At 38.5% G+C, this 26,000-nt stretch overlaps 1 protein-coding gene across 7 annotated transcripts in view; it reads left to right on the forward strand.

Moving 5' to 3' along the window:
* Positions 1-26,000, forward strand: part of MAP3K13 (mitogen-activated protein kinase kinase kinase 13) — a 137,839-nt gene that overhangs the window by 104,870 nt on the left and 6,969 nt on the right. For all 7 annotated transcript variants that reach the window (XR_001598788.2, XM_016159717.2, XM_016159716.2 and 4 more), the window contains 10 exons: positions 2,423-2,614; positions 5,716-5,874; positions 7,654-7,812; positions 8,287-8,395; positions 15,828-15,937; positions 16,698-16,814; positions 17,505-17,642; positions 20,918-21,677; positions 23,140-23,210; positions 25,551-25,848. Coding sequence is in view for 6 of the 7 variants with exons in the window: in XM_016159717.2 (XP_016015203.2) it covers positions 2,423-2,614; positions 5,716-5,874; positions 7,654-7,812; positions 8,287-8,395; positions 15,828-15,937; positions 16,698-16,814; positions 17,505-17,642; positions 20,918-21,677; positions 23,140-23,210; positions 25,551-25,848 (2,113 nt within the window). In the remaining variant the exon portion in view is untranslated. The remainder of the gene's footprint in view (positions 1-2,422; positions 2,615-5,715; positions 5,875-7,653; positions 7,813-8,286; positions 8,396-15,827; positions 15,938-16,697; positions 16,815-17,504; positions 17,643-20,917; positions 21,678-23,139; positions 23,211-25,550; positions 25,849-26,000) is intronic.

Raw genomic sequence — 26,000 nt, forward strand, 5'->3', positions numbered from 1 at the left:
ACCCTCTGACCTTTCTACCTGCATAAGCAGTTTTCAGCATTTTGGACAAATATTGCCACTCTGGTGCTTGAATAGTCTTTACCTCTACATGGAAAACAATGGTGAGACTGTGTCCCTGGCCCAGTACACTATGCTCTTGAGGCATTGTGCAGTGTTATGTTTGCAGCCATCTGTGCCATGTGTTTCTTGGCCAATAAATCATTCAGGACCGTCTGGAAGGCAAGAAGGCAAGATTAGATTTTAGCACATCTCTGGATACTGATTTCTGTGCTTACAGCTTCTTTTGAAGTTACTAAGAACCATGTACAGAAGGGAAAGATCAAGGAAACAATACTATATATTTTTTTCTTCCAATTTTTAAAGCAATCTTTTAAGAAAACTTAACCTGACTGTTCCTAATGGAATTAAATGTGAAGGGAAAGAAAAGGTAGCAATTGAAGTGATTACAGAGCTGTTATTTATAGCTACTAAGAAGCCTCGTCATAGTACAGAGCTAACAGAATGATTATTTCTCATTCATCAGTCAGGAAAGAAAAGAAGTGCGTAACATATCTCTTTTAGGCCCTTCTGTCTGTTTGTGTGACAAGTTAAAACATAGTTGACTAGGATACTGAGTAGCTTCAAACAAATATTTATTTTGCTATTCTTATATTACACTATACCTGCCTTACTCATTGTTTCTCTGTAATGAAAATTAAATTTTATGTTAGTAGTTGCTATACACTTGTGCTCCACTGAGGTTTCCTGAAAGTCAAGTAACAGAAACTTGAAACAAAAATCTTTTGTTAAAAATCAAGATGAAAATTCTAGGTAGCTTAGAAAATGATGGAGAGTAATAACAATAGCTTTGTGGTGTGTGACAGGCACATCAACAAACAGAAAATGAAGATTAATTATTTAATTTCTACATAACCTGCTATTGATATCAGACTTTGACGTGATTCCAAGACATGGCCTCTAAATTCTTTCATCACTTACGGCAGCCTAAGAGATAGGACATGAATTGATACCTAGCTGAGGACTTTAGCTGAGTGTCTTATAGGTGGACTACTCTCAATAACTTTTCTAGAAAGCTTCAAAGGAAGGCATACAGACCACTAAAGGATAGGACCAAATCTCTTTTACAGATAATTGCATATGGTAATTTTTCTTCTCTTTTCTCATCCTCAGGACAAAGCTGCGATTTAGAATTTGTATGATAATTCTCACTTTTATAACGTAACAATATTAATATAGGAATTCCCAATATCCTTGTTTATACAGAAGTCAGAAAGGTAAAAGGGAGGCAGGCGGTGTGGTGTAGTGAGTGGAAAGAGCATGGCTTTGAAGTTACACAGACTGAATTTGAATCCCAGCTCTGACACTTATTAGTTGTCTGATCTAGGACAAGTCACTTTCCCTCTTTGAACCTTACCTATAAAAATGGAAAAGGTAATACCTATCTTACAATGGTTTGGGGCAGACTAAATGAAACAATTAAATAAACATGTTAATATGCCTGACAAACAGAAGATGTTCTCTCATATTAGTACCCTTCCTTCTACCCTTGGCCTCTGCATATGTTCGTATCGGCAAAGAAAGTTAGGATGAAGTTCAGGATTTGCTGTGAATGTCTAGACCTTGTGGTAGAGAAAAAAGAACTTGAATACCTTTCCCTTCAAGGAGACTATAATCTGTATCAGGAGAGAAAGATCACATTTAAAAAAAAAAAATGAATGGCTCCTCTGTAGCATAGGAATTCAGAGAAGAGGAAGATCTTTTTGGACTGGAATGATCAGGAAAGGCTTCATGGAAGATGGAGGAAGTGTTGGACATACAGCCTGCATAAATATAGAATACATTGTGTAATATTATTTTTATTTTAAACAGAAATGGTTTTTGAAGACCAAATAATAGAGAAAATTGACTTTTTTTTTTATCCTTGGTCTAGTTAGTTGTTTTAAATCTGATTAATTTAAAATTCAACAAATAGTAAAAATAGCAATATTTTATTTGAATTCTCTCTTTCTACACACTATTTATAAAACCCTCTACTTAATTTTAAAAGGAAGATATTTAAATTTTTTTTAAGCTTAAGCAACACAATATCCAGCCCATACAAAGCCTCAGGAAAGAGTACTCTGTCCCAGAATGAAATGGTCCCACTGCAAAAGCAGTAGATATCACATAGCATATAGATATCTGGAGTAAACAAAACAAATTCACATTGTCTATGTGCATATGGAGAAATGTGTAGACTAGACAAGTTTTAATGCTAATTTAAGAATCAGGACCAATTATCTATATGCTTTTTAAAAATAATTTATATAGAGAACTGGTCTTAATGATCACATTTATTAACTAGTCCTAAAATATAAATGTGCATACATGTGTGTTTATATCTATGTGTGCATTTATGTACATGTTTGTGTTTTCTTGAAAGGGGTGTTTGTACTCAGGCCCCATGTTATTGCATCATCATGGAATACTGTGCCCATGGACAGCTCTATGAGGTTTTGCGAGCTGGTAGGAAAATCACGCCTCGATTGCTAGTAGACTGGTCCACAGGAATTGCAAGTGGAATGAATTATTTGCATCTTCACAAAATTATTCATCGTGATCTCAAATCACCTAAGTGAGTATTTTTCAGCCATTTGTTTTATTGCTTTGAAATGAGGAAATCTATTAACCATAGTCGATGTTTTCAGATATCATACTTTTAGTTCACTTTGAATCAGCACAGTGGGTAATTCTATTTGCATGTTTTTTTGGATTATTATTGACCTACTTACTACAGTTATGAAACAAAATTCATTATCATCTGAAGTACTCACCTTATATCATCTTGTATAATTAATGCCATACTTCTTCACTTAAGGCTGGTTTTCCTTGTATAGTGCAAAAATATTTTTTAAATGAGTTTCAAAAATATAAACAACAGGATAAAAATGAATAAAAATGATTAAGAAACAGAGGCAAAGAGAAAATAAAAACATTAGAACTAAAGCTTGTTCACAAAATATATGCCATAAAAGTCTGTATAGTTGTTAAAAGTGGACTACAGATTTGGTTTTGAGCTTCCTAGAGTCTAAGTAAAGAAGGATATAATTAGTTATAAGGTTTACAGTGTCCATAAGAACAATAAAAACTAGTTATTTAAGAGAAGCAGAGCTATCTCTTGTAATCTCCATTTTCAAAATGACTCCTTGGCTATCGATAACCACCATGAAGGGAGTGTTTATTCAGTTCCCCAAATTGCATAAAGAAAAGGAAGGAATTTTTAAAACAGTATATTTCAATGTAGCTTCTATTTTTAAACATTATTTTTATTATTTCTCATCACATTTTAGTTTAGAGAAGCAGAGGATTCATTTTTTTTTAAGTGTTAAAGAATATCAAAAAGCATAGTGCTTTTATAGTTTATAACATTTTCTTAATATCCATGATCACATCTGCTTTGATTTTGGCAAAAACTGTGTGGAATAGATGTGACAAGTATCATTATTCTTATTTTATTCAAGAGAAACTAGGGCTCAGAACCCAAAGTTATAGAGCTAAGACTTGAACCAAGAACTGTTGGACCAAAGACCACTGCTCCCTACCTCACTGCTCCCTACCTCCTGTGAAGGTAAAGAATTCACAAGGAATTCTGCCTCTTTTCCGTGAAGACACAAATCCACTCCTTGATTATAAACTTCAGAGTAGCTGTTATTTACCACCATAGTCTCAACAGTATTTATTATAGTCGTTAGCTCATTGAACAACCATCTTCTGCTTTCCTTGCAAATAACTTTATTATATGGTGATTATTCATCGTGTACATTCTTAACTCGACCTGTTGCTTTTGCCATTCACTACATACACCATACATGAAATTTTGCTGAAGGCCTCTTTGATCGCTTTTTTAATTACCTTATATTCCTTGAGAATTAATTTTCAAGAAAGAAGTCAGGAAATTTTAGAATATATAGAATCACATGCTACTCACTTCAACTCCTGTCATTTAAACATTAAAGTAAGTTGGTTACTCAGTAAACTTTCCCCCCTATTATTAGTACACTCTGATACCTCAGAAGCCTTGGCCTCTTTGGGTACCAAACTTTGAGAAGGCAAAGATCAACCTGGTTTGCTATAAAGAGACTTTATTACCTACATTAAATCTTCAGGTAATCTTTATTACCTTTGTCTCAGAGAAGATTTCATGAAAGTTCAATATCATATCTTCTCTAGTATCCTCCCATGTCCATTCCTTCTTATCATGCCACCAGGTCCCATGATGAGCAGCGCAAAGAGGCAGAAGGGGGAGTTTCCAGTGTTTCTCACCACCCCCTTACCAAAGGGGCTTGTCACATTTTCTGACTTTCATGGTATATGATGCCATCAGTTCTCCAATCATCTCAGATATCCCATGATATTTTAATCCTTATGCATTTTCACCAACACCATCCAATCAAAATTCTTAAATTATGTGAATCTTACATATCAGGTGCAAAACCAGAGGTTGGTTGTGGATGCAGGTATTCTAAAGCGATTATAATAAGCACTTAGCTGTTTGATAAATAGAGAGCTATTTGACATTGGCGGGAAGGTGGCAAATGTGAAGCCCCTGGATCAAACAGAAAAAGGGGGAGGTAGACTGAGAACTTTCCTATTTTCTAACCACCTTGATTCTGATGCTGTTGGAGTGTTAAGCCTTTTCTTTGTTAAAAATAGGTCTCTATATCATTACGCCTCTGAAACCCTAACTCATTAATATTCTAAAGTTCTAAACAGGTTATTTAAAGTGGACTTAGTCTAGTGTGTGAGGATGTTAATATGCTGGATTTGACTGGTATCAGATTGTGTTCTTCCTTAAGGCTAGCAAAAGCAATTCGCCCCAGGTCACATTGCAGATGACTACCTTGAAAATTAAAACATGAGTTGTGTGAATCTACGTAAACTTAAATTTATTTCTGCTTTTTCCCATCAACAAGTGGAATCCCAGGATACTTATTAGCCTTTTAATGTAACAAATCCCTAGTGTCATGATGGCCGTCATTTAAATAGTGTTTTTTAAAAAAGTGTTTTTCCTAGTGGATTGTCTGAGACTGGCAAGGGTGAAAACCAGTATTTTTGGAGCATGGGTGCTTTACTTATCTCATTTAATTCAAATAAAAATTCTATAAGGCCATTATTACAGGCCCATAGTCCCTTATCCAAAATTCTTAGAGTCACATGATTTTAGAAAGGTAACATAGTGCATTACATTATGTCCCCAGTAAAGACTGGGGTGGTATCCTATAATCAGCCACATTCATATGTCTATAGCCAAACCTACGGTAGTCACACAAAATGAGATTAATAAAGTGAGTTTGCTTTATACATATGAAAAAATATTTATACACTTGTTTCAGAGCTTTTTGAATTTTTGGATAGAATAATGTGACCTGAATTCTCAGTCTTACAGATTGAGAAAACTGGCTTAAAAGAATTAAGTAAATTGGCAAAGGTCACACAGTTAGCAAGTGGTAGAGGCAGGATAAACCCAGGTGTAAAGGCCCACTGTGCTATGCTGCCTCACAAGTATGAATGACGATGCTGTTTCTAGGTTGTAGTTAATGTCCTAGTAATATTGAAACACGTAAGCTGAATTCTACAAGGTGCAGACCAGCAAACAAAGTCTTCATTTGCCAATTTGAGTCATGTTTTTTTCATTAGTACTAACAATTTGGATGTTTTCTTTATTTCTTTTGGAAGTGTTTTAGTGACTCACACAGATGCAGTAAAAATTTCAGATTTTGGTACATCTAAGGAACTCAGTGATAAAAGTACCAAGATGTCCTTCGCTGGTACAGTTGCATGGATGGCTCCAGAGGTGATACGGAATGAACCTGTCTCTGAAAAAGTGGATATATGGTGAGTAGCACCATCTGTGCCAACTTTTACCCTATTAGCACTTTCATCCTTTGACACCTCTACTTTCCCAAAATATTCTTTAGTGTTACTCATTTCTGGTTGCTTGCAATCCCATATTAGCTGAGGTACTACCCATTATGATGGTATCTGGTAAGAAGGATTGGGAGAGGAATTAGGGTGACTATTCAGTAAATCATCAGTTTGGGGGACCTTCAAAGAATATGCTAACTTTTCTATAAAACAGAAAGTTTACTTCAAACAACCAGTTAGTGTAAAAGTCTTTTTGAAATGTATTACATAATTCTCACCTTCTTGAATAAAATACTTTAAATAAAGTTTACCTATGCTTGGTAACTCAGAACATCATTTTATGTATGTATGTATGTATGTATGTATGTATGTATGTATGTATATGTATATATATATATATATATATATATATATATATATATATCACTGACATATGTATCAGTGAGATACTGATGTGATACAATCATATGCTTTAGACCTTTGATACATATAGGGCTGTTTGCCCTTTTACTAAATGGCCCCTTTGGGCTATTCTTTTTTTTTTCTGGCCTTTTAAAAATCTCTATCAGTTTTTCCTCTGAATCTTACATTAACAGTATATTTGCTATTAACAGTATATTTCCCTGTAGTTGCTTTTCTTCCTTTCTTAAATTGGCAACTAATAATTTTTAGACTTAAAACTAAAATAATGTTAAAATCGTATGTAACACCAAAGTAAATAAGATAAAGTAGAAGTGTTAGGATCATTTTTAATTTGGATAATTATTACCAATATGTCTTCCTTAAGGATTATACCAATTTTTGTTCCCAACAGGAATGTATAAGAATGTTTTCTCAGTTTCACTGACAAACTTTTGGATTTTTGCCAACCATATAGGTAAAAAAAAATGGTATCTTGGGTGCAGTTTTAATTTGCATTCCTATTATAAGAAAGGTTATACCAAAAAAAAAAAAGGTTGTGCATTTTTCCATGTTTACAAGTCATTTGTAATTTCGTATTTATGAGCTCTTCTTATCCTTTGCTAAGCTTTCTGATTTTTATTCTTATCAATTTATAAGAGTATTTTAAATATTAAGAAGATAAGCCTCTTATATATATGAATTATAGGTACTTTTCACTTTTTGTTATTTTGCTCATGGTGGAGTTTTTTGCCTATGCCAAATTTTCTCTTACATACAGTTTAACTTATCAATTCCTTTTTTTATGGCTTCTGGATTTCATAATTAGAAAAGCCTTCACCACTCTTAGAGGTTTTTTTTTTTTTTCAATTTCCCATGTGTTCTTTCAAGGTTTTTATGGTTTCATTTTTCACATCTGAATCTTTGATTTGTTTGGAATTTAGCTTGATGAAAGATGAAATATAGATTTAATCTTTCCCCCAGTTGTCCCAACAGCATTTATTAAATAATCACTTTCCCCATGATATTATGTCACTTTTATCATATATTCAGTTCCTATATGTATTTGGTCTATTTCTGGATTTCTATTCCATTTCATTAGTCTGGCTATCTATTCATACACCAGAATATGTCTTACAATATGTCATAATATCTGATAGTATTGGTTACCCCCTCATCGATTTTACTTTTTTAGAGCTTTCCTAGCTGTTTCTGTTTTTCTTATATTAAAATTTTTCTTATATTAAAATTTTAAAACTGGGTATGCATTTGATTAAAAATTAATAAACAACTAAAATACAAATCAGTCTTTCTGAAATGTGTCTGTGCATGTTCCCGGTACTATGGTAGGTCTTTTGGAGTGGTGCTTTGGGAGCTGCTGACAGGAGAGATCCCTTACAAAGATGTAGACTCTTCAGCCATTATTTGGGGTGTTGGAAGCAATAGCCTGCATCTTCCAGTTCCTTCCACTTGCCCTGATGGATTCAAAATCCTTATGAAACAGACATGGTAAGCAATATATTTCTTCTAGTATTCACTTTTACTTTCTTCCCAAAACCAGATTTAAAACTTCTCTAAAAGTGCAGGGAAGTCTCTACTATGTATTTGGAATCACCTGGTAGTGTAAAGACTGGGAACCTTGGAACTATTTATAAAAAAAGAATTTTGAATATCTTGAAATAGTAGGCCTTAGTAAATGATAGCTATTACTACTTTACCAACACTAAAGGGCTATTATTATCAAACAGGTTGCTGATCCTAGAGATTTCCATTTCCTTATTAGAAGTATGTCATAGTTATATTTAATTTTTGTTTGTCAGTACATCAACACTGCCTGTGATATAGCTAATGCATGCAGTCAAAAATGGTTTTCATAAAGTGGAAATTTTTTTATAAAATAGAATAAAATCTTTATCCTCCTGGACATAACTTCTGACATGTACAAGCTGTCTTTTTTTTTTTTTTTTTTTTTTTTAATTTTAGGCAAAGTAAACCTCGTAACCGACCTTCCTTTCGGCAGACACTCATGCATTTAGACATTGCATCTGCAGATGTTCTTGCCACGCCACAGGAAACTTACTTTAAGTCTCAGGTAAGTCTGGAAACTTTCTACCAGGTGCTACTGACCAGGTGGGCAGGGAACTACCAATAAGAAAAAGTATGTCTTAGAAGAGAGCAATTCTAATTCTTATAATAACTATTCAACTCTATTCATTGTGAAGCAGTAACCATGCTACCTCATACATATGACACTTTGGCATTTTTTTATGCACGTATATATTATTATCTCATGGGAAAAGAATGTGTATCAGAATCTCATCCTCATAGTGGGTTCTGATGAAACCACTGAAGAGAAAAGAAGAAAAGAAGATATGAAAACTGTGATGTACATATATTTGAATTAGAATTATAACTGAACTTCACAAAAATATTACTTTCTTTGAAGTAGGAAAACTTAAGTGCAGAGGAGGGACGTTAAATACCAGAGAGAACCCATGATAGAATTAGGCCCAGAGAGAACCTTTTCTCTAACTTTATGTGTTACCTGGTACCACCAAATAAAATATAATTTAATGTATTGATTAGCTTTTACTTCATTACAACCCATTCCAAAACTTATGGCTTAAAACAATCAGGTTTTGTTTAGCGGATAATTTGGTGGGCTGGGAATTTGGGCTAGGTGATTCTTCTGCTAGTTTTGACTGGGCTCACTCACATGTCCGCGGTCAGTTACCGGGTCAGCTGGGAGGCTAGCAAGTTCCAGATGGCCTCATTTACAAGTCTGGCAATTGGTCGGCTATTAGTATAGTATCTTGGTTCTCCTCCACATGGCCTCTTACCCTTTAGCAGGCTAGCTTGGGCTTGTTCACATGGTGTTCTCAGGGTGACAAATGCAACAAGAGAGCAAGCCCCAGTGCACAACTGATTTTCAAGCCTGTGTGTGCATCATGTGTGCTAATGGCTCATTGTCCAGAGCAAATCACAGGCCAACCCAGACTGAGAAATAGAATTCATTTCTTGACAAGAGAATCTGCCATAACACATTGTAAAGGCATGGGTGCAGAGAGGGAAAGGATTTGTAATTATTAAGCAAAAATGCTGTAAACTTCATGAGGATTGGCAGTCTAACCATTATCAACCTGGAGAGGGAGTGATGGGAGATACATATACATACATAAGGTCCTTATCCCTACCTGACCCAGGCAATAGCAAAAGGAGTAAAATGAGATGAAACTATGGCTTTTGAAATAATACGATGATCCTAAATTACAGCTTTATGCCTGAAGAATTTAACTACAGTATTACCTAATTTCTTCTCATACAGTTTTGTATCACTCATGTTACTACTATGTTTCTAAAACGAATTTTTATAAGACAAATTCCATTTCTTCATTGACTTCCAGTAACAGTTCAAAGATTCATTCTCAGAGAAGACATTTTATTGAAAAGTGGGTCTCAGTGTGCTCCTCCTAAGCCCCCCATCTCTAATGGAGATAAGTTTACCTATCAGGAAAGTCTGTTGAGAAGAGTATGGGGCTGGGAGAGGCATTATCCTGGGAGTAAAGCAAGGCTACCAATATGTTTTACCACCTGCCCGAAACCAAGGCTTGGAGTATGTGCTTCTCAGGTGTCTGATAAACAGATACTCTGCCCATCAGACACTAGGGAGTATCTTAATAAAGGCTAAGGATTTTGGCAGCTTCTAAGGAATGATGATTCAGAGATTCTTATCTTGTTGCCTAGAATTCCAACACATTCTTTACAATTCACAAACTTAGCTCTCTCCACAACTGTGTCTTTAAATGGTCAGGCTTGCCCTTATAGTTTTTTAGTGTTCCTGAGGAATTATGTATATAAAGTGTTTGATTTTAGAGGAAATAAGAGGATGTAGGAGGTTGACTTCAGGCCATTTCTTATATACTTTGATATGCACTCAGATAAATTCCTTTAGAACTATTAAAACTATTGCCCATCTATCTATTTAAACATATGTAAGTGTGAGGCACTGGAAAAGAAATCTGTCAAATAGCTTCCACTATTAGTGTTCAGGAAAGGTCTAAGGCCCTTTTGTAAAATGAAAGAGAACAATAGTGAGCATCAAACTCGAAGATATGGTTGCAATCACAGCTTTGCTTCCTTTATAATAAAACTATACATAACACAGTTTTGTAAAGCAGTTTTTGGTAAAAGTACTGAGTCACAAGCCATTGAGACAGTGTAACTGTATACACTTGGAAAACTTCAAGTTCTAAACATATTTTTCTCGAGTGCTCCCAGAATATCACTTTTGATGCCAGTGCAACATATTCTGAACCCCCACCATATGCAAAGTGCTATGTAGTGCAAGTCAGCACCCAGAGTCAGTATCCTCACTTGTACAAATTCATTTTTATCAACACATACAGCACTAAAATCAAACTCAGAAAACAAAAGATTCTTTTGGAACAAGAATATAAAAGGGAGGAGAGAAGGCATGGAGGAGAAGGAGGGGAGGAGAAAAACTTAGTACCCTGGACACCTTTTAATATTCATTAATTCTGTATTTTTCTCTCAACATAAAATTCTACATCTCCTTAAATAGCCCCAAATCTGCTATTCTTTCTAGTTCCTAGAATTTTTAGGTACTTACAAGCTGATATCTCTGGGTCTGAAATTCAGACTATCTCTGGCTAATAATAATCCAGTGTTTATGAACTAGCTAGTGTGGTAATAGGAAAAGCAACAGACTTTGAGTCCAAACGCCTGTGCTGTGATCTTGGATTTCTCTAAACCTCAGCTTACTCATCTAAACAATGAAGAAATCACATATTTTCTTCCTAGTGGAGTTTGGGTGAGGATCAAGTGAGATAAAAATGCAAGTGTATTATAAACTGTAAAGAACTGTTCAATTGTAAGAAATTATTCACCTCCCCCAAAGCTCCACAAATTAAACCTCCTTTGGATTGTTACATTCTGGGTCCTTTTTCTGATGAACTCCTGAGATGGATAAGACAGTAGCTGGGGAACTCCTATTCATTCTTTTGACTTTGCGCTACCCCAGTGGGGAAAAACTGCTTGTTTAGCACATGGTTTTGCTCTTCTGTAGCAGTCTTGTACCTGAGGCCTCACCTCCTCCTGCCTGCTGACAAAATCCTCTTACGTCAGTTATCAGTCAATGATTGTTAACCTCTGGTCTTTGCCTGCCACCAAAACCGTCACCCAAGAGCGCTGCTGATTTGTTTATTCTTTCTGTTCCTTAGATTCTGCATATCAGTGAAACCATATAGTATTTATCTTTCTCTGACTTATTTCACTCTGCATAATCACCTCTAGGTCTGTTCATGTGGTTTTAAAGAAATACAAATTAGTAGCTGATAGAGAGGGTCACGGGGATGGGGAGTACAGCATAGGGAATGCAGACAGCAGTAAGGTAATGGCTAAGTGTAGAGCCAGAGGGAAGATAGAGTAATCAGGGGGATCGCTTCATAAACTATGTAAATGTCTAACCAATGCACTATATACTTTAAACTAATAAAAAAATATATATATAAAAAGAAAGTGCTGCCGAAGCCCAGCTGATGCCTTCCTGAGAGAGAATGCTTCATCTGTTTTTCATCAACAGCCCATGTATAAAGATGTGCAGCATATATAGCACAGATGAACAAAGCAACTAATTTCAGTACAATATTAGATTCTGCCAAAGCTATTGCTTAATTCCTAGACAATACACATTTCTCTGAGTAGGCAATTATTGCTCCTGGTATTCAATTACATTTGATACCAGTCTTTAGAAAACATTTTAGCCCCGTCCCATATCCCAGCTGCTGGTGGGTCGTGTGCCCTGCTCCTAAGCTCTTCCACCACCCTCTGCCTTTGTGCCAGTCTGCTTTCCTTTTGAGTGCCACTGTGACCACCCAGTAGTTTGTGGGAGTTGCAGAGACACTAAGCTCATTATACGGATAGACAGTGCTGCCTTAAGAGTAATCTAGTCATGGGCGAGTAGGTGCTTAGCCAGAGGCTGGGCTCTTACTTGGGAGGCAGTAAAGAGAGAGGACTCTGTGCCAATCAAGAGCTGGACTTGACAATGTCTGAGCCTTTTCTGACTCAGAATCTATGATTTCTTGCTAATCATCCCCAACATCCTGCTTCTCTGCTCCTCAAGCAAGGCTGAAACTCACTCAATGTCTTTTTTTACTTTTTAAAAATTTGGGTAAAATATATATGAAACTTACCATTTTAACCATTTTAAGTGCACAATTTAGTGGCATTAGTGGCATTCGCGGTGTTGTGAAACTATCACTACTTTTTCCAAAAATTTTTTGTCACCACACTAAGCAATAATGTCCCTTTCCCTCCTCCCCACAGCTCCTGGTAATCTCTGTTCTACTTTCAGACTCTATGAATTTACATATTCTATATATTTCATTTAAGTGGAGTCATATAATTTTTTTTTCATTGTTTCACTTAGCATGTTTTAAGGTTCATCTATGTTGTAGCATGTGTCAGAGCTTCATTTCTTTATATGATTGAACAATATTCTGTTGTATGGGTAGACCTTCATTTTGCTTATCCATTCATCTGTTAATTCAACTTCATTTTGACACCTATACTACGGGAGAGAAAAGAAGCGAGGCTTGAGTGCAAGAGCTTCAGTCTACTGACTAAATAACTAGAAGGCTGGAGAAGACAAAAATCGAAATGCCATGGCCTTTCCCAGGCCTTATCTGGGACATAAAGGATCCAATTGATGGTGGTACCCAAGTTTCACTGGATTTTTTCTTTACCTGCTTCCACAAGACCTCAGTACCTTGTGAAGCAGCCGCTTCTCCTGGGACTCAAATGACCTCATGTCGACAACATTTGTTCTGCTTTTCACTGACTCTGGCTAGACACAGCGATCTCCTGGCTAGCATCTGCTGGGTATTACTTTATTGGTTAGCACTGTTTTCTGCTGAAAGACTATAGTCCCCAGCTGGCATCCATTGGATGCTGTCGTATCCTTAAGGCACTGCCATCACCCACCAGGAGCTGTTATTTCCTGCTGTCACTGAAGCTCTGGACTTCACAAGATTCCAAAGCTGTACATTGTTCTGTTCACACAATAAACATTTCCTCTCCCTGAAGAGTCACACTTTGTAAAAAGTAACAGAGCAGTGCTGGTTATAGCCCAATGATTTATAGGTATTTTTGTGAAACAATGGGAAATACCCCTCCACTCCTATGATCGTGGCTTTGTTTTAGGTCAAGTTCATGCAGGACTCAGCCTTCTCTTGTGACACGTGTTTTCTGTCATAGGCTCCTCATCTCTGTGCAGATTGGCTTCAGGCCTGCCCACCCTCCATTTCTTCACATATGCCCACACATGTCCAAATTGCAAATTATGTGCCAGTTGGAACCCCTGTTACATAAAGATTCTAAGTATGTGTAATAGAACTCCAAAATTAACATCTACCAGTGATGTGATACCTTTGAGGGAAACACATTGTTAATCCATACCTGCTATCTTCCCACATATCGTGTTCCCGCTTCACAGGAGGGAACTTCTTTTTGGAAATCTGCTTTCTTAACAGGTTTTAATTTTCAGAGGGTTTTCTTTAAGTTTCCCATTCCTCTAAGCTAGATATCAGGAGGTTTACTTCCGCTACAATTAAGAAAAATTGATCTGTGATATTTGATTCCACACCACCAGAGGGAGGTAGTCCTTTTCCTGGTCCCTTAAGTACTGTTCTAGAATCCACTGACATGTTTTTGCACAAAAGAGGACACTTTAAGGCCCAAATTAGGCCCTCTCTTTTATCCTTTTTTTTTTTTTTTATCTAACTCTTGATTGTCAGCCTTTAGCCTCTCAAAGCTAAAATACTCTTCCTACTTCGTGACTTTGATCTGATGAGTGAGAGAACAGCATTACCTGGGGCTCAACCAGACCTGTATTTACTGCTTAGATACTGCTAAAGACTGTTACCAAACAAAGGACGGCACATTCTAGATCTTGGCTTTCTGATGGCATTGTTTGGCAGGTTTGGTGCCCGAAAGTCAGCCAACTGACAGAAATCTTTCTCCAATGGTCAGTCAACATATATATTGTCTATAAATGACCTAGTATATTATAAACAAATAAGCAGGATAATCACATTCTAAATAATTATAATATTTAGATACTTATTACAGTACTTCCTCTATAAAAATAAATGAGAAATGGCAAATTTGGGGAGAAACCTTCTATAATTTCACAATTACTTAAGCATAACTTTCTCCATGATCTAGAGAGATCATTTTTAAATTGAATCTAAAGGTAATGGAATAGTTTTAGAGGGAGATTATACAATTAAGAAACATTTAGTTACACAGCTAACCTTCACTGGAAATTATCTTATTCTGATTAAGATGGTAGTCTATATGTAATTTGAAGAAACATCTCCTTTAGCTCTTTTTCTAGAAACTGCCCGTAGACTATATTCCAGCAGAGGTTTTCTTGCCTCCTAAAACTTAAATAAAATTGGCTTGAAATTCCATAACCTATGGGGAGACTAATGTCCTAACATTTCTGTGAATTCCTCAGGATTTATGATTTCATGGCCACCCTGGCTCTGCCTTCCTAAAATTCTTGGCCCCCATTCCTTCTATATTGTGGTTGCTCCTTTATCTTTGTCCTGTCATTGACCCAAATATGAAGTTCAGTACCTTTCCTTGATTTCTAAGGAAACAAAAACATTCATCCAACGTCAGGATGAATGTCAAGTGACTTCACTAAAGTCTTCATTTAGGAAATGGGAAGAGGCTTACATTTTAAATAACTTAAATCACCTATTAGAAATCTATCCCTATCCTAATAATTTTGTCAGACTACTTACTAAATTGTTTAGCCATATTATTTTTCTTCGTCGTCCTTCTTTTCTTTTTCTGTTCTTCCCTCACTCCAAAATTCTTGTATAATTTTTATTCCTATCGTCTGCTGTTCGTGCCCCTTGGGTCTTCTATTACAAATATTTTTTTTCAAGGTATCTCCATTAACAAAGCCTAAGAGGAACTCTGGTGCCAATTGTAAAGACGATTATATTCTCACTGACACATACTTGTACCATGTGGTTATCAGAGCTATTATATCTGGCCAGTCTTTCTCAGCCACCCATCTTCACTTCCAGATGTGATAGCTAGTACGCCAGCTACGATGTTTCTGTAACTATGATGTTTCTGGTGGCCAGTAGTTTCAGGAAACTGGGAAAGAGTATTGCCTGTTGGACTGAATACAAAAAATGTGGTGGGGTATGCAGATATATTATCATGAGATATTTTGCTATGAACTAATATTTTTTTTCACATGGGGCCATTTTATTGCAGTTAAATATCTCTCTCTATTTTTTGTCCATTTTTCCATAAAGGAAATTAAAACACACACATGAACTAATATTTCTTGAACGTCTATTTATTCTGTAAGGCTCCTCAGGAAAAGTATGAAGGGAAAAATATTCTTGTACATGAGCCTATGATTATAACAGGATTGAAACTCCTAGAATATTAACAAAATTTAATTTATCCTTGCCCAGGCTGAATGGAGAGAAGAAGTGAAAAAACACTTTGAGAAAATCAAAAGTGAAGGAACTTGTATACACCGATTAGATGAAGAACTGATTAGAAGGCGCAGAGAAGAGCTCAGGTCAGCTCATCTCTCCTTCTCCACCTCTTCTTATCCCTAGGTCTTCAGATATTAGCAGGAACTCTGTTTGTGAATTAACATTTCACTTTCTACATACCTTTCATCCCCGCTATTTATTGTTTTTCTCTTTAAAAGTTAGCCTTCCTTTATATCGTTGTCTTATCCTCTCCCCCCAACTCTGTTATCCTCCTTTATTTTATCTCTGCAACATAGATTCCTAGAGCAATGCTATTTGTTCATTTGGCCCCTGTCCTAGGTGACAGAGAAGGCCAGAAATTTATAAGATGTAATGTTCAGTCTCAAGATGCTTATAACCTGTAAGGGGTACAAGACATGGTCATAGATAACCACTATAATTAGGTAAGATCTCTACCATGGATAAGTATAAATGAGAGATTATGGTGTCAGCTCTAACTGCATATTTCCATTAACATATGAGTTATACTATTTTGTATCTCATTATAGTGTATTCTTATTATGATATTCCTAACACTACATAAGAGCTACAAATTATACACAGATCACATTGAGATATTACATGTGGCCCTCCAGGCTATTCTGTATGGCTAGATGTGGTCCTTAAGAATAAACCAAATGGAAAGCTTGAATTGTCCATCTCCCACTCCATCTTGTCCAAGTCATTGCACTGGACATGGAAGCCTTAAATTTAGAGGGCCTTTGGGCAAATACTTTCAAGATAAACTATCCTGGTTCTCCCCCAAGTTGGTCAGTTTCACTAATCCTGTGTTTTCTTTGATAGGCATGCTTTAGATATCCGTGAACACTATGAGAGGAAACTTGAGCGGGCTAATAATTTATACATGGAACTGAGCGCCATCATGCTACAGCTGGAGATGCGGGAGAAGGAGCTCATTAAGTATGGATCCAGACCACTGTCTGCCCTTATGATTTTGGTCTATCAGCAGAAATGTACTACTGTTTCATGTTGCTGCTACTCAGGACTGGCAGATATGTTGTTATTCATTCACCCAGCATCCCTTCAGGGATACGCTGTGCACAGGTCGCTGACCCTGATGAGGTTTAGGGTTGAGTGGAGTTGCCACAGAGCTAGTTCTAGGGGAACATGCACTTGACAGGCATTTGCTACTTCACCTTGTTGAATGGCTCAGAGAAGGGGTCCTCATTTCATGAAGGAGCTTGATGTGAATGAGTGGGAGCTTGTTGCCCCCTGGGGAAGTAAGGTAGCTACTGCAAGTGGTTTAAGGTATTCCTGAGAATGCCAAGAAAACTTCAGGGTCTCAGCCATACCAGCAGCTACTTAAATAAATTGGTCTTCTACCATTGCATTGTGTCTCTCATGAAATGTGTTGGGGAAGGGAAGGTCAGCCTCTGAGTCCATCTGTGAGCTGAAGAAAAAAATGAAGTCAGATTAATTTGAAGTTAGTATTTTATTTCCTTTTTTACCTGAATGGCAGCCTTGTTATTCAGATAGCCTGCATCTGGTAAGTGTAGCCAGAATCTGTGGGTGGAATTAGCCTGTGAAAACATCCTGCCCATCTTTTGTGTCAGCAGTGACTGAGATGGGGCTTTTTCTCTTATTCTGCAGGCGTGAGCAAGCAGTGGAAAAGAAGTACCCGGGGACCTACAAACGACACCCTGTCCGTCCAATAATCCACCCCAATGCCATGGAGAAGCTCATGAAAAGAAAAGGGGTCCCTCACAAACCTGGGATGCAGACCAAACGGTGAGTTTGAGACACTTGTGCTGACCTGATATTCAGATAAATGGGACAATATCCCCCTAAAAATACATAATCAAATGATGGTGGATGTGCCTGCTCTACCTCACTTAACATACTTGCCTCTAGATAGTACATTAGCACACTTGCCGCTAGGTAAAACAGAGTAGGAAGGCAATAGAAAGTATGTTATGCACTCTAGGAATCCAGTTTTTGCTGTCTGAGGCATAGATATTTATTATCTTAGCATGGAATAGTGAAAAGAGAAATAAACTGGGGACCAGACAGACCTGAATTCAAATCCCAGCTTTGCATATTATAAACTAAAGCCTCATTCTTCCTAAAGAATGGAGAGTTGGCTCTATTCTTGCTAAATTAATGTAAAGGAAAGGAATGTCCCTAAACATGGAGTGTGGACCCAACAGTGAGACTTGAGCTAAATGAGGTAAGAATAAAGGTAATAAGAAAATACAAACCAAGAATATTTTTTGAGCTTTCAGAATGTTGGTCATTCTACCATAGCATGACTAATATAAATCTAAACTACTAATGAGTAACTCCATGGATTAATTCCAATTCTGCTTTCCTTTACTACTCCTGACCACCTTCTAGTCAAGTTCTGAGAAATTGTTCTCAGATGGCACCAGGCAAAACCCTCCAGGAATCCCAACACCTATTCTTTGGGTACAGTAATTAGGGACAGAGTACGCCTGTCGGCTCCTCCCTGGATTCTGCCTATAGTTAAAACTAAGAGCATTAGGGGAGAAAACAGTACCTTTTTTTAAAGTATGACTTCATGTTTAGTTTTATTTGTGCTGTGAGAAACATGTCAGAAGGCGTTTGACACCACCAACAGATGCTTAGTCAACAGGCTAACTGAACCTGCCCAGGAAAGCGACCTAGATGGGTATTAGAACTAGGAAGAGTTGTACTTTCAGTTAATTGCTCCTTTAAGGAGTTGAGTTTCAGATTATTTGGATAGCCCGATGATGATCGAGTCAGAGGTTCAGTGACCTCCAAGATCAGAGAGAGAAATCATCCACCATCCTTTAGCCTAGGTTTCAGTTTGTATTTCATTAACGACTAGAAAGAAGAGAGTCAGAGTTCAATTATGGATCCACCAAGCCTGTCACAAGAGAGTAAAGGCCAATAAAGTAGTCTAAATACCTTATAATAAGGAGAAACTTGGAATGGTGAAAGAACTATTCCTTGGGGTCAAAAGACTTTGTTTCCAGTTATGAGTTCTGGTATTTATTTACTTTGTGATGGGCACAAGCCAACTACCTTCTCTGACCCTTCAGTTCCCTTCTCTGTAAAATGGATATGGTAATAGTAGGAAACAAATGTTTTATATGTTGCAAAGTGCTTTGTAAACTGTAAGTGCTGTATCAATATTATTCTGTGATTTTTGCACTACCTTCAACAAAAACAGCCTTCAACAAACTTGGGATACTTTCACATCGGCAATCTTAGGTCCCACCATAGCCAGGTACTGTGTAAGTAGATGGCCCCAGTTGAGCCTTGGCAGGCTCTCTTGCCTCAACAAAAGCCCCAGGGCGTCCTCTGTTCAGATACCTTCTGGGGCACAAGTTGGCCAGTTGACAGTAGAACTGTGAAGCTGAGACAGGAAGCTGTTAATAGCAGTACCTACCTTATCATAAATCAGTACTTCCTGGAACTTTTGTGCTAAGACAGACCTTTAACTGCACTTCTCCTGAAAGAAAAGAAAAACTCACTCCTTCTGCCTGATGCCAGCTAATTTCCTATAGGCCCTAATATTCAAAGTGTGGTCCTCAGTTCAGCATCATCTGAGAGCATATTAGAAACACGGACTCTTAGATCTATTTAATCAATTGAATAAGCTCTCAAGTGATTTGTGTGTCCCTTCAAGCTGTACTCTAACTATACAATTAGCAAGACTGGAAATTGGCAGAGTCTTCTGGTCTGGATTCTACCAGTAATGTGCTGTGAGACCATGAGCCACTCTGGCTGGGCTCTGGGTTCCTCATCAAATAGGGTTGGAGCAGGACTGTATCTGTGTTTCCAAGCAAGGTCTGGGTACCCCAGGCCCTGCGAGAGAAACACCTCAGGGTCTACTGCAGGGGTAGAGAAGATGAGGAGGCAGAGCCCTGTAGGGAGGGGCCTCTGCTCTCTCACCCCTCTTCAACTGTTCCACCATATCTGCTTTATATGCTGGGCTTCTCCAAATAATTAATTTGAGAAAAGGATTCTGTTGTTAAAAAAAAAAAAGAGTTTGGTCCCACCAGCTTTGAAATATCCTGCCGATTTGTGTCTATCTGGTCCCAAAGAAGGGTGAAGCTAGTCTCTGGTAGAAAGGAAATAGCAGAACTACCTGGCATCCTACAATCTCTGCCCTGAATTGCTTCATCAGTTCAGAAATCATTGTTTACCTAAGTGCCTTGAAGTCAGTATCCACAGGGTTTACCTTCAGGCACTGGCTTCCTCCTGCTCATGATCTACATGACTGGCCCAGTGGGCACCTTTAAACAGAGCTGTGAGAGGACCTTCTCCCATTAAGGGCCCAGCACAATGCCAGGGTCCTCATCACAATCCCTTTTCTTGTTGGTTTTATTCAGTCTTCTGGGTTCTTTACTATTTCCCTCTCTTCTGCCCCCACGCTCATATTCCCCCTTCCTTGAACATTTATTGACTACCTATTATGAGCAAGAGTCATTGTTAAGGTCCTTCACATACAAGGATGGATATGACATAGTGTCAGCCCTCAAGAAGCCCATGTCTAGACCAAACTCTCTGAATTTAGCCTTTTGTCTAATTAACCTGAAGTTTCTTTCTCTAGTACCAGACCTCATTCCTTTGCGATCCCTTGTAGGATCTATTCCGGTCCATCATCAGACAGATTCTGATTGTGGGCAAATGCCCATGCCTATGCCTTAGCATATTAGCACCACGCTGATAGCTCGTACTATGAAGCAGATATCAAGAAACCTGTAGGGTATAATTAGAATTTCTAAATTGAGTACCTTGGCTATAGAGGCACAGAATAAAATCCAGAAGGAATAAAGGGAATCCTCTATAAGCAGACATCTAGGTTATTACTAACTTTTTGCCATTTTAAGTAATACTGTAGCAAAACATCTTCAAACATACATCTTTGTGCACATCGTTACCTCCATTGGATGAACCCCTGTATGTGTGACTGCTGAATCCAAGGGTGTGTATATTTTAAGGCTTGGGATACATTTTCCCAAACTTTAATATGTTTTCATATGTCCTAAACTAAGCCTGTACTTTTCTCCCAGGCCAGATCTGTTGAGATCTGAAGGTATCCCTAGTATGGAGGTGGCTCCCGCTGCATCCCCTTTATCCGGAAGTCCCAAAATGTCCACCTCAAGCAGCAAGAGCCGATATCGGAGCAAACCACGTCACCGCCGAGGGAACAGCAGAGGCAGCCACAGTGACTTTGCAGCAATCTTAAAAAACCAGCCAGCCCAGGAAAATTCACCCCAACCCACTTATCTGCACCAAGCTCAATCCCAATGCCCTTCTTCGCAGCAGCAATACCAGCAACCCCCTCCTGCCACGTCTCAGAGTCACCATCCCCGGCTCAATATGCATGGACAGGACATTGCAACCTGCGCCAACAACCTGAGGTATTTTGGTCCAGCAGCAGCCCTGCGGAGCCCACTCAGCAACCATGCTCAGAGACAGATGCCTGGCTCTAGCCCTGACCTCATCTCCACAGCCATGGCAGCAGATTGCTGGAGAAGTTCTGAGCCTGACAAGGGCCAGGCTGGCCCCTGGGGCTGTTGTCAGGCTGACCCCTGCCTCTCACGTAGGCCAGAACAGTGTGAGTCCTTAGATGTTCCCTCTGCTGAGCCAACAGGGAGGAGCCCCAACCTTTTTATGTCACCAGCACATAATCTCCTCTCAGAAAATGCCCAGGGTTCTGAGAAAATGGAAGAAAACGAATTCAGCGGCTGTAGGTCTGCCTCATCCCTTGGCGTCCCCCATCACATCACCCCCCCGATGCTACCTCGAAAAACAAGGCCCCTCCGAAAGGTAGGCGGTTATGACAACAGCATCGTGTGTCACTGCCTTCATGGAATGTCAGAGCCTATCATATTTCGTGCATTATAAAACATACATAAAAGGTATACATTTTGTAAAAGGATGAGATTACAAGAGCATAAACAAGTTACTTTTGCTTTAAATACTTTCTTTCCACACAGCATAAGTGATGAACTAGATAATACACTTTGGGAACTACTGAACCAGGAGACTGATTCAAATGCGTATAATCTATAAATAGACAAATGGCCATATATTAGTGATATGTAATCAAAATAATTCGCAAACTACTACTCCAGCCTAGTCATGAAGCATGCTGCAGGAAGGAAGGATCCCATTATGAAACAAGTTTGGTTAACACAATATTGCCAGCTTATGTAAACAACTCCTCGGCTTTGAAAAACATGCAGTAACTTTGTTTAATCCAGCATTTGCCTCACCTATTTGATCACACCGCCTTTAAAAAGTAACATCTATTAATGCCCCATGGAGCTAGCTTTCTTCACAATGTATTTTGGAAAACAGTGCCTTAATTAATAAGCGTCATGACTCAGCCAGTTCTCAGTCAGTGAACCTGTTTCTGTCCTTGCCCTCTGGCTTCTTGGGGTGTGTAAGCTGGGACGCAGTCCACTGTAGTGGTTAAGAGCCCAAGCTTGGGAGTCAGACAGACCTGAGTTCAAAGCCAAGCTCTTCCACTTAGTACCTCTATGAACCTCAGTGTCCTTTTTTGTAAAATGGGGCTAAACTATTAATAGTGGACCCTGCCTCATTGGTTGATGTGAAGATTAAATGAATTCATACATATAAAGCATTTAGAACATGGCCTAGCACATAACAGCCATCCAAAAATGTGAGCTCATCTTGCGAATGAGTTAAAAATAAGATTATAAATGAAAAGTATTTAGCACGCAGTAGACATCCACTCAATTTTAGCTATGGTTTCATATCATCATCTTCATCAGGAATTTAGTTAAAGGAATGAAAGGGTCTAAAATATAAATGAGTATGTTTTGGTCAGCTAGACATTTAATAGAAAAGAAGTTAAAGCTGAGGGCTACTGTCTTGGAACTATATTTCTGGACACTTTCATGGAGCTTTCGTCTCCCTCAGGGCAAAGATAACATTTTACTCAGTTCTATATGTCTTCTAACATCTAGTGCAGGGCCTATCATCATGGATACCCAGGAAAAGTCCCTAAATGAATAAGTAAAGATTATATATATATATATATATATATATATATATATATATATATATATATAAAAATGACACTCAGCAAGCTACTACTCAATGCCTTTTGGTAATAATTAAATCTTTACAAGAAGTGTATGCCTGTGTGTGTGTGTGTGTGTGTGTGTGTGTGTGTGAGAGAGAGAGAGAGAGAGAGAGAGAGAGAGAGAGAGAGAGAGAGTTGAGGAAAGAGAGACAACTCTTTTCCCCTTGTTTTCCGCAGAGTGGAGATGACTCCTCAGAAGAGGAAGAAGGGGAAGTAGATAGTGAAGTTGAATTTCCACGAAGACAGAGGTAAAATCATCAAATACGTGATTGCTTTCAGTGTAATGGGGAAAACCCTGAGTTTGCCCCATTTCCTGTTCAATGGTAGATGACTTTCTAATAGCCACTATGTAGGGAAATTTGAACTCACTATGTTCGTGGTTTTGCATTGCCATGTTCTGGTAACTGGCTATGCACAGTGGATCTCAGTTCATCAGAATTCATTACATAGGAACTTCAAGATAAGGAGCAGAAATACAGATTCAAGGTAACAATTGAGAGTATAGTAGGCAGTTTATTAGGGCTAGTTATGTGTTTTATGGATTATTTTATTGGTTTCTAGTATACCTTCCTGTATTAGTTTGTTCAGGCTGCGGTAACAAAATACCATAGACTGAGTGGCTTAAACAATGGAAATTTATTTCTCAGTTCTGGAAGCCAGAAAGTCCAACATCAAGGTTCCTGGTGAGAACTCCCTTCCTGGCTTGCAGACAACAGCTTTCTTACAGTGTCCTCTTATGGTTAGCAGGGAAGGAAGAAAGAGAGAGAGATCTTCCTCTTCTTATAATCGGATTAGGGCCCCACCCTTATGACCTCATTTAACCTTAATTACCTCCAAAAGGCCCTGTCTCCAGATTTAGTTACATTGGAGGTTAGGGCTTTGCAACATATGAATTTGGGGGTTAGGGGACACAGTTCAGTCCATAGCACTCTCCATGCCTTGGATTTTATGCCTCAAATTAATTTATAATTGGATAAATTGAATCCTCCTTCAGCCGAGCCTTGGAAAGAGCTTCTTATTTTGCCAGTAATATAATTTGCTTATAGGATTAAAGAAGGAACCCACCCCTCTACTTCTAGAATACAGCTACTCTTATGTAGGAGTAGGGAAGATTTCCTCCTAAGAGGCCTTTTCTGCTAAAGGCATTTTGTTCTTGAAAGGTAAAGCTCTAAGAATCCCTGAAAGTTTCATGTACCTGCCCAGAAACAGGAATTCCCTGAAAACCAAGGGACCCCTAGTCTTTTAGTAAATTGTATTCCGGGTCCCCATGCTGTGCACAAAATTGAAATCTGTTCTCATTCCCCGAGCTATTCCTGCCGTGTTGCTATTACTGTCTTACTGTCTCCTTGGATACTATGATTTCTCCTATGCAGCGAGACCGAGCTAGAACAAAATGTCTTTTCATTCTCTGAACTCATTTTACTGGCATCACAAGGATATCATTTCCAGCTTTTGCTCCTATGACATACCATGAATTCAGCCCACCTAAAGGCTTCCCACATTTCTTTTTTGCTATGGTGCAAATTATATTTATGTTTTTACAGCATGGTTTTGCTTTTTATATTATAACATTCTTCTCCATGTCCCCCTTTCCAGCTTCAAGGAGTCGTATGGGTCTTGCTTTCACTTCCCTTTTCCATATGGGCTCTTTTCATGAGTCCTTGACCCACCTTGTAACCCCAGCCGACCACGTGGCTGGTTATCTGGCAGGCTTAGATCATATGCCATCAGAATCATTTTGTATTAAGAAATACAGAAAGATTAGACAATGACAGAGGAAAAGGCAGTCTTCTTTTATTATTTGTTTTGTTTTTAAATCAGTGTAAGCTAACAGCATCGTTATTTACTAGACTACTTGTAAACAATGGGAAAGAAATGAGGAAGTTTTGCAAATTTTCCTCCCACCACTCCTAAAATTTTGCCTTATTAGAGCTAAACCCAGATGATAACTGGAATGAGCCGCTGACTGACAGGGCAGTGCCCACAGCCGCAGAGGGAATGTGCCTTCCAAGCTCGTTTCTGTCAGGGATCAGTTGACAGGGGTGGTGAAGGCACTTGCCCTTCCAGGGCTGCCATGCCCAATGGACAGTGCAGCTGGGGTGGGGTGTGGGTAGAGAAGGACGCTGAGTGGGGTGTGACTAGACCTACCCAAACGAAAGCTCTGCCTTTTCTGATGGTTTGGCCTTAAACAAGTACATTCCCTTCTCTAACTCGTATTCTGTTCTGAGAAATGAGTTAGACTAGAGAATCTCCAAAGTCTCTTTCACCTGCGAGCATCTAGGATTCTGCGAATAAGAAGCCTAAGTTCAGTGTGAACATTTCCATACCATGCACAGGTATACGCAGGATGATTAGACCAGCTGATTTTTTTCAAGACTAGTGGTAGCCATCGGCTTTGGAGTTTAGCCACGTAAACATAAATTTCCCTCTTCGTTGCTTTCAAATTAGTTTCAACCTATCTGGATTTACATCTCCCTGAAGGACAGGAAGAAAAACAGATGATCTCTAACCAAGGCTGTGATTGACAGACGAGGTGAGGACAGTAGTTGTTCCTATGATTAAGTTCCTCTGGTTCTTTGTGGTTCTAGGCCCCATCGCTGTATCAGCAGCTGCCAGTCATATTCGACCTTTAGCTCTGAGAATTTCTCTGTGTCTGATGGAGAGGAGGGAAATACCAGCGACCACTCAAACAGCCCTGATGAGTTAGCTGATAAACTTGAAGACCGCCTGGCAGAGAAACTGGACGACCTGCTGTCCCAGACGCCAGAGATCCCCATCGACATATCCTCACATTCCGACGGGCTCTCTGACAAGGAGTGTGCCGTGCGCCGCGTAAAGACACAGATGTCTTTGGGCAAGTTGTGCACGGAGGAACATGGCTATGAGGTGGGGGCCTCTCCTGCCATCTCCTGTCATTGCTGTTCGCTTCCTGTAGGTCTTTTGGGTTATAATGTGGTCAAGTCCGTAGGGCCTTGACAATTACCATTTAGTATGTAAAATACAACTGCCTCCATGAAGCAAGTAGAGGTACACAGATC

The sequence above is a fragment of the Rousettus aegyptiacus genome, unplaced genomic scaffold, assembly GCF_014176215.1.
Source record: "Rousettus aegyptiacus isolate mRouAeg1 unplaced genomic scaffold, mRouAeg1.p scaffold_m13_p_4, whole genome shotgun sequence".
NCBI lineage: Eukaryota > Metazoa > Chordata > Mammalia > Chiroptera > Pteropodidae > Rousettus > Rousettus aegyptiacus.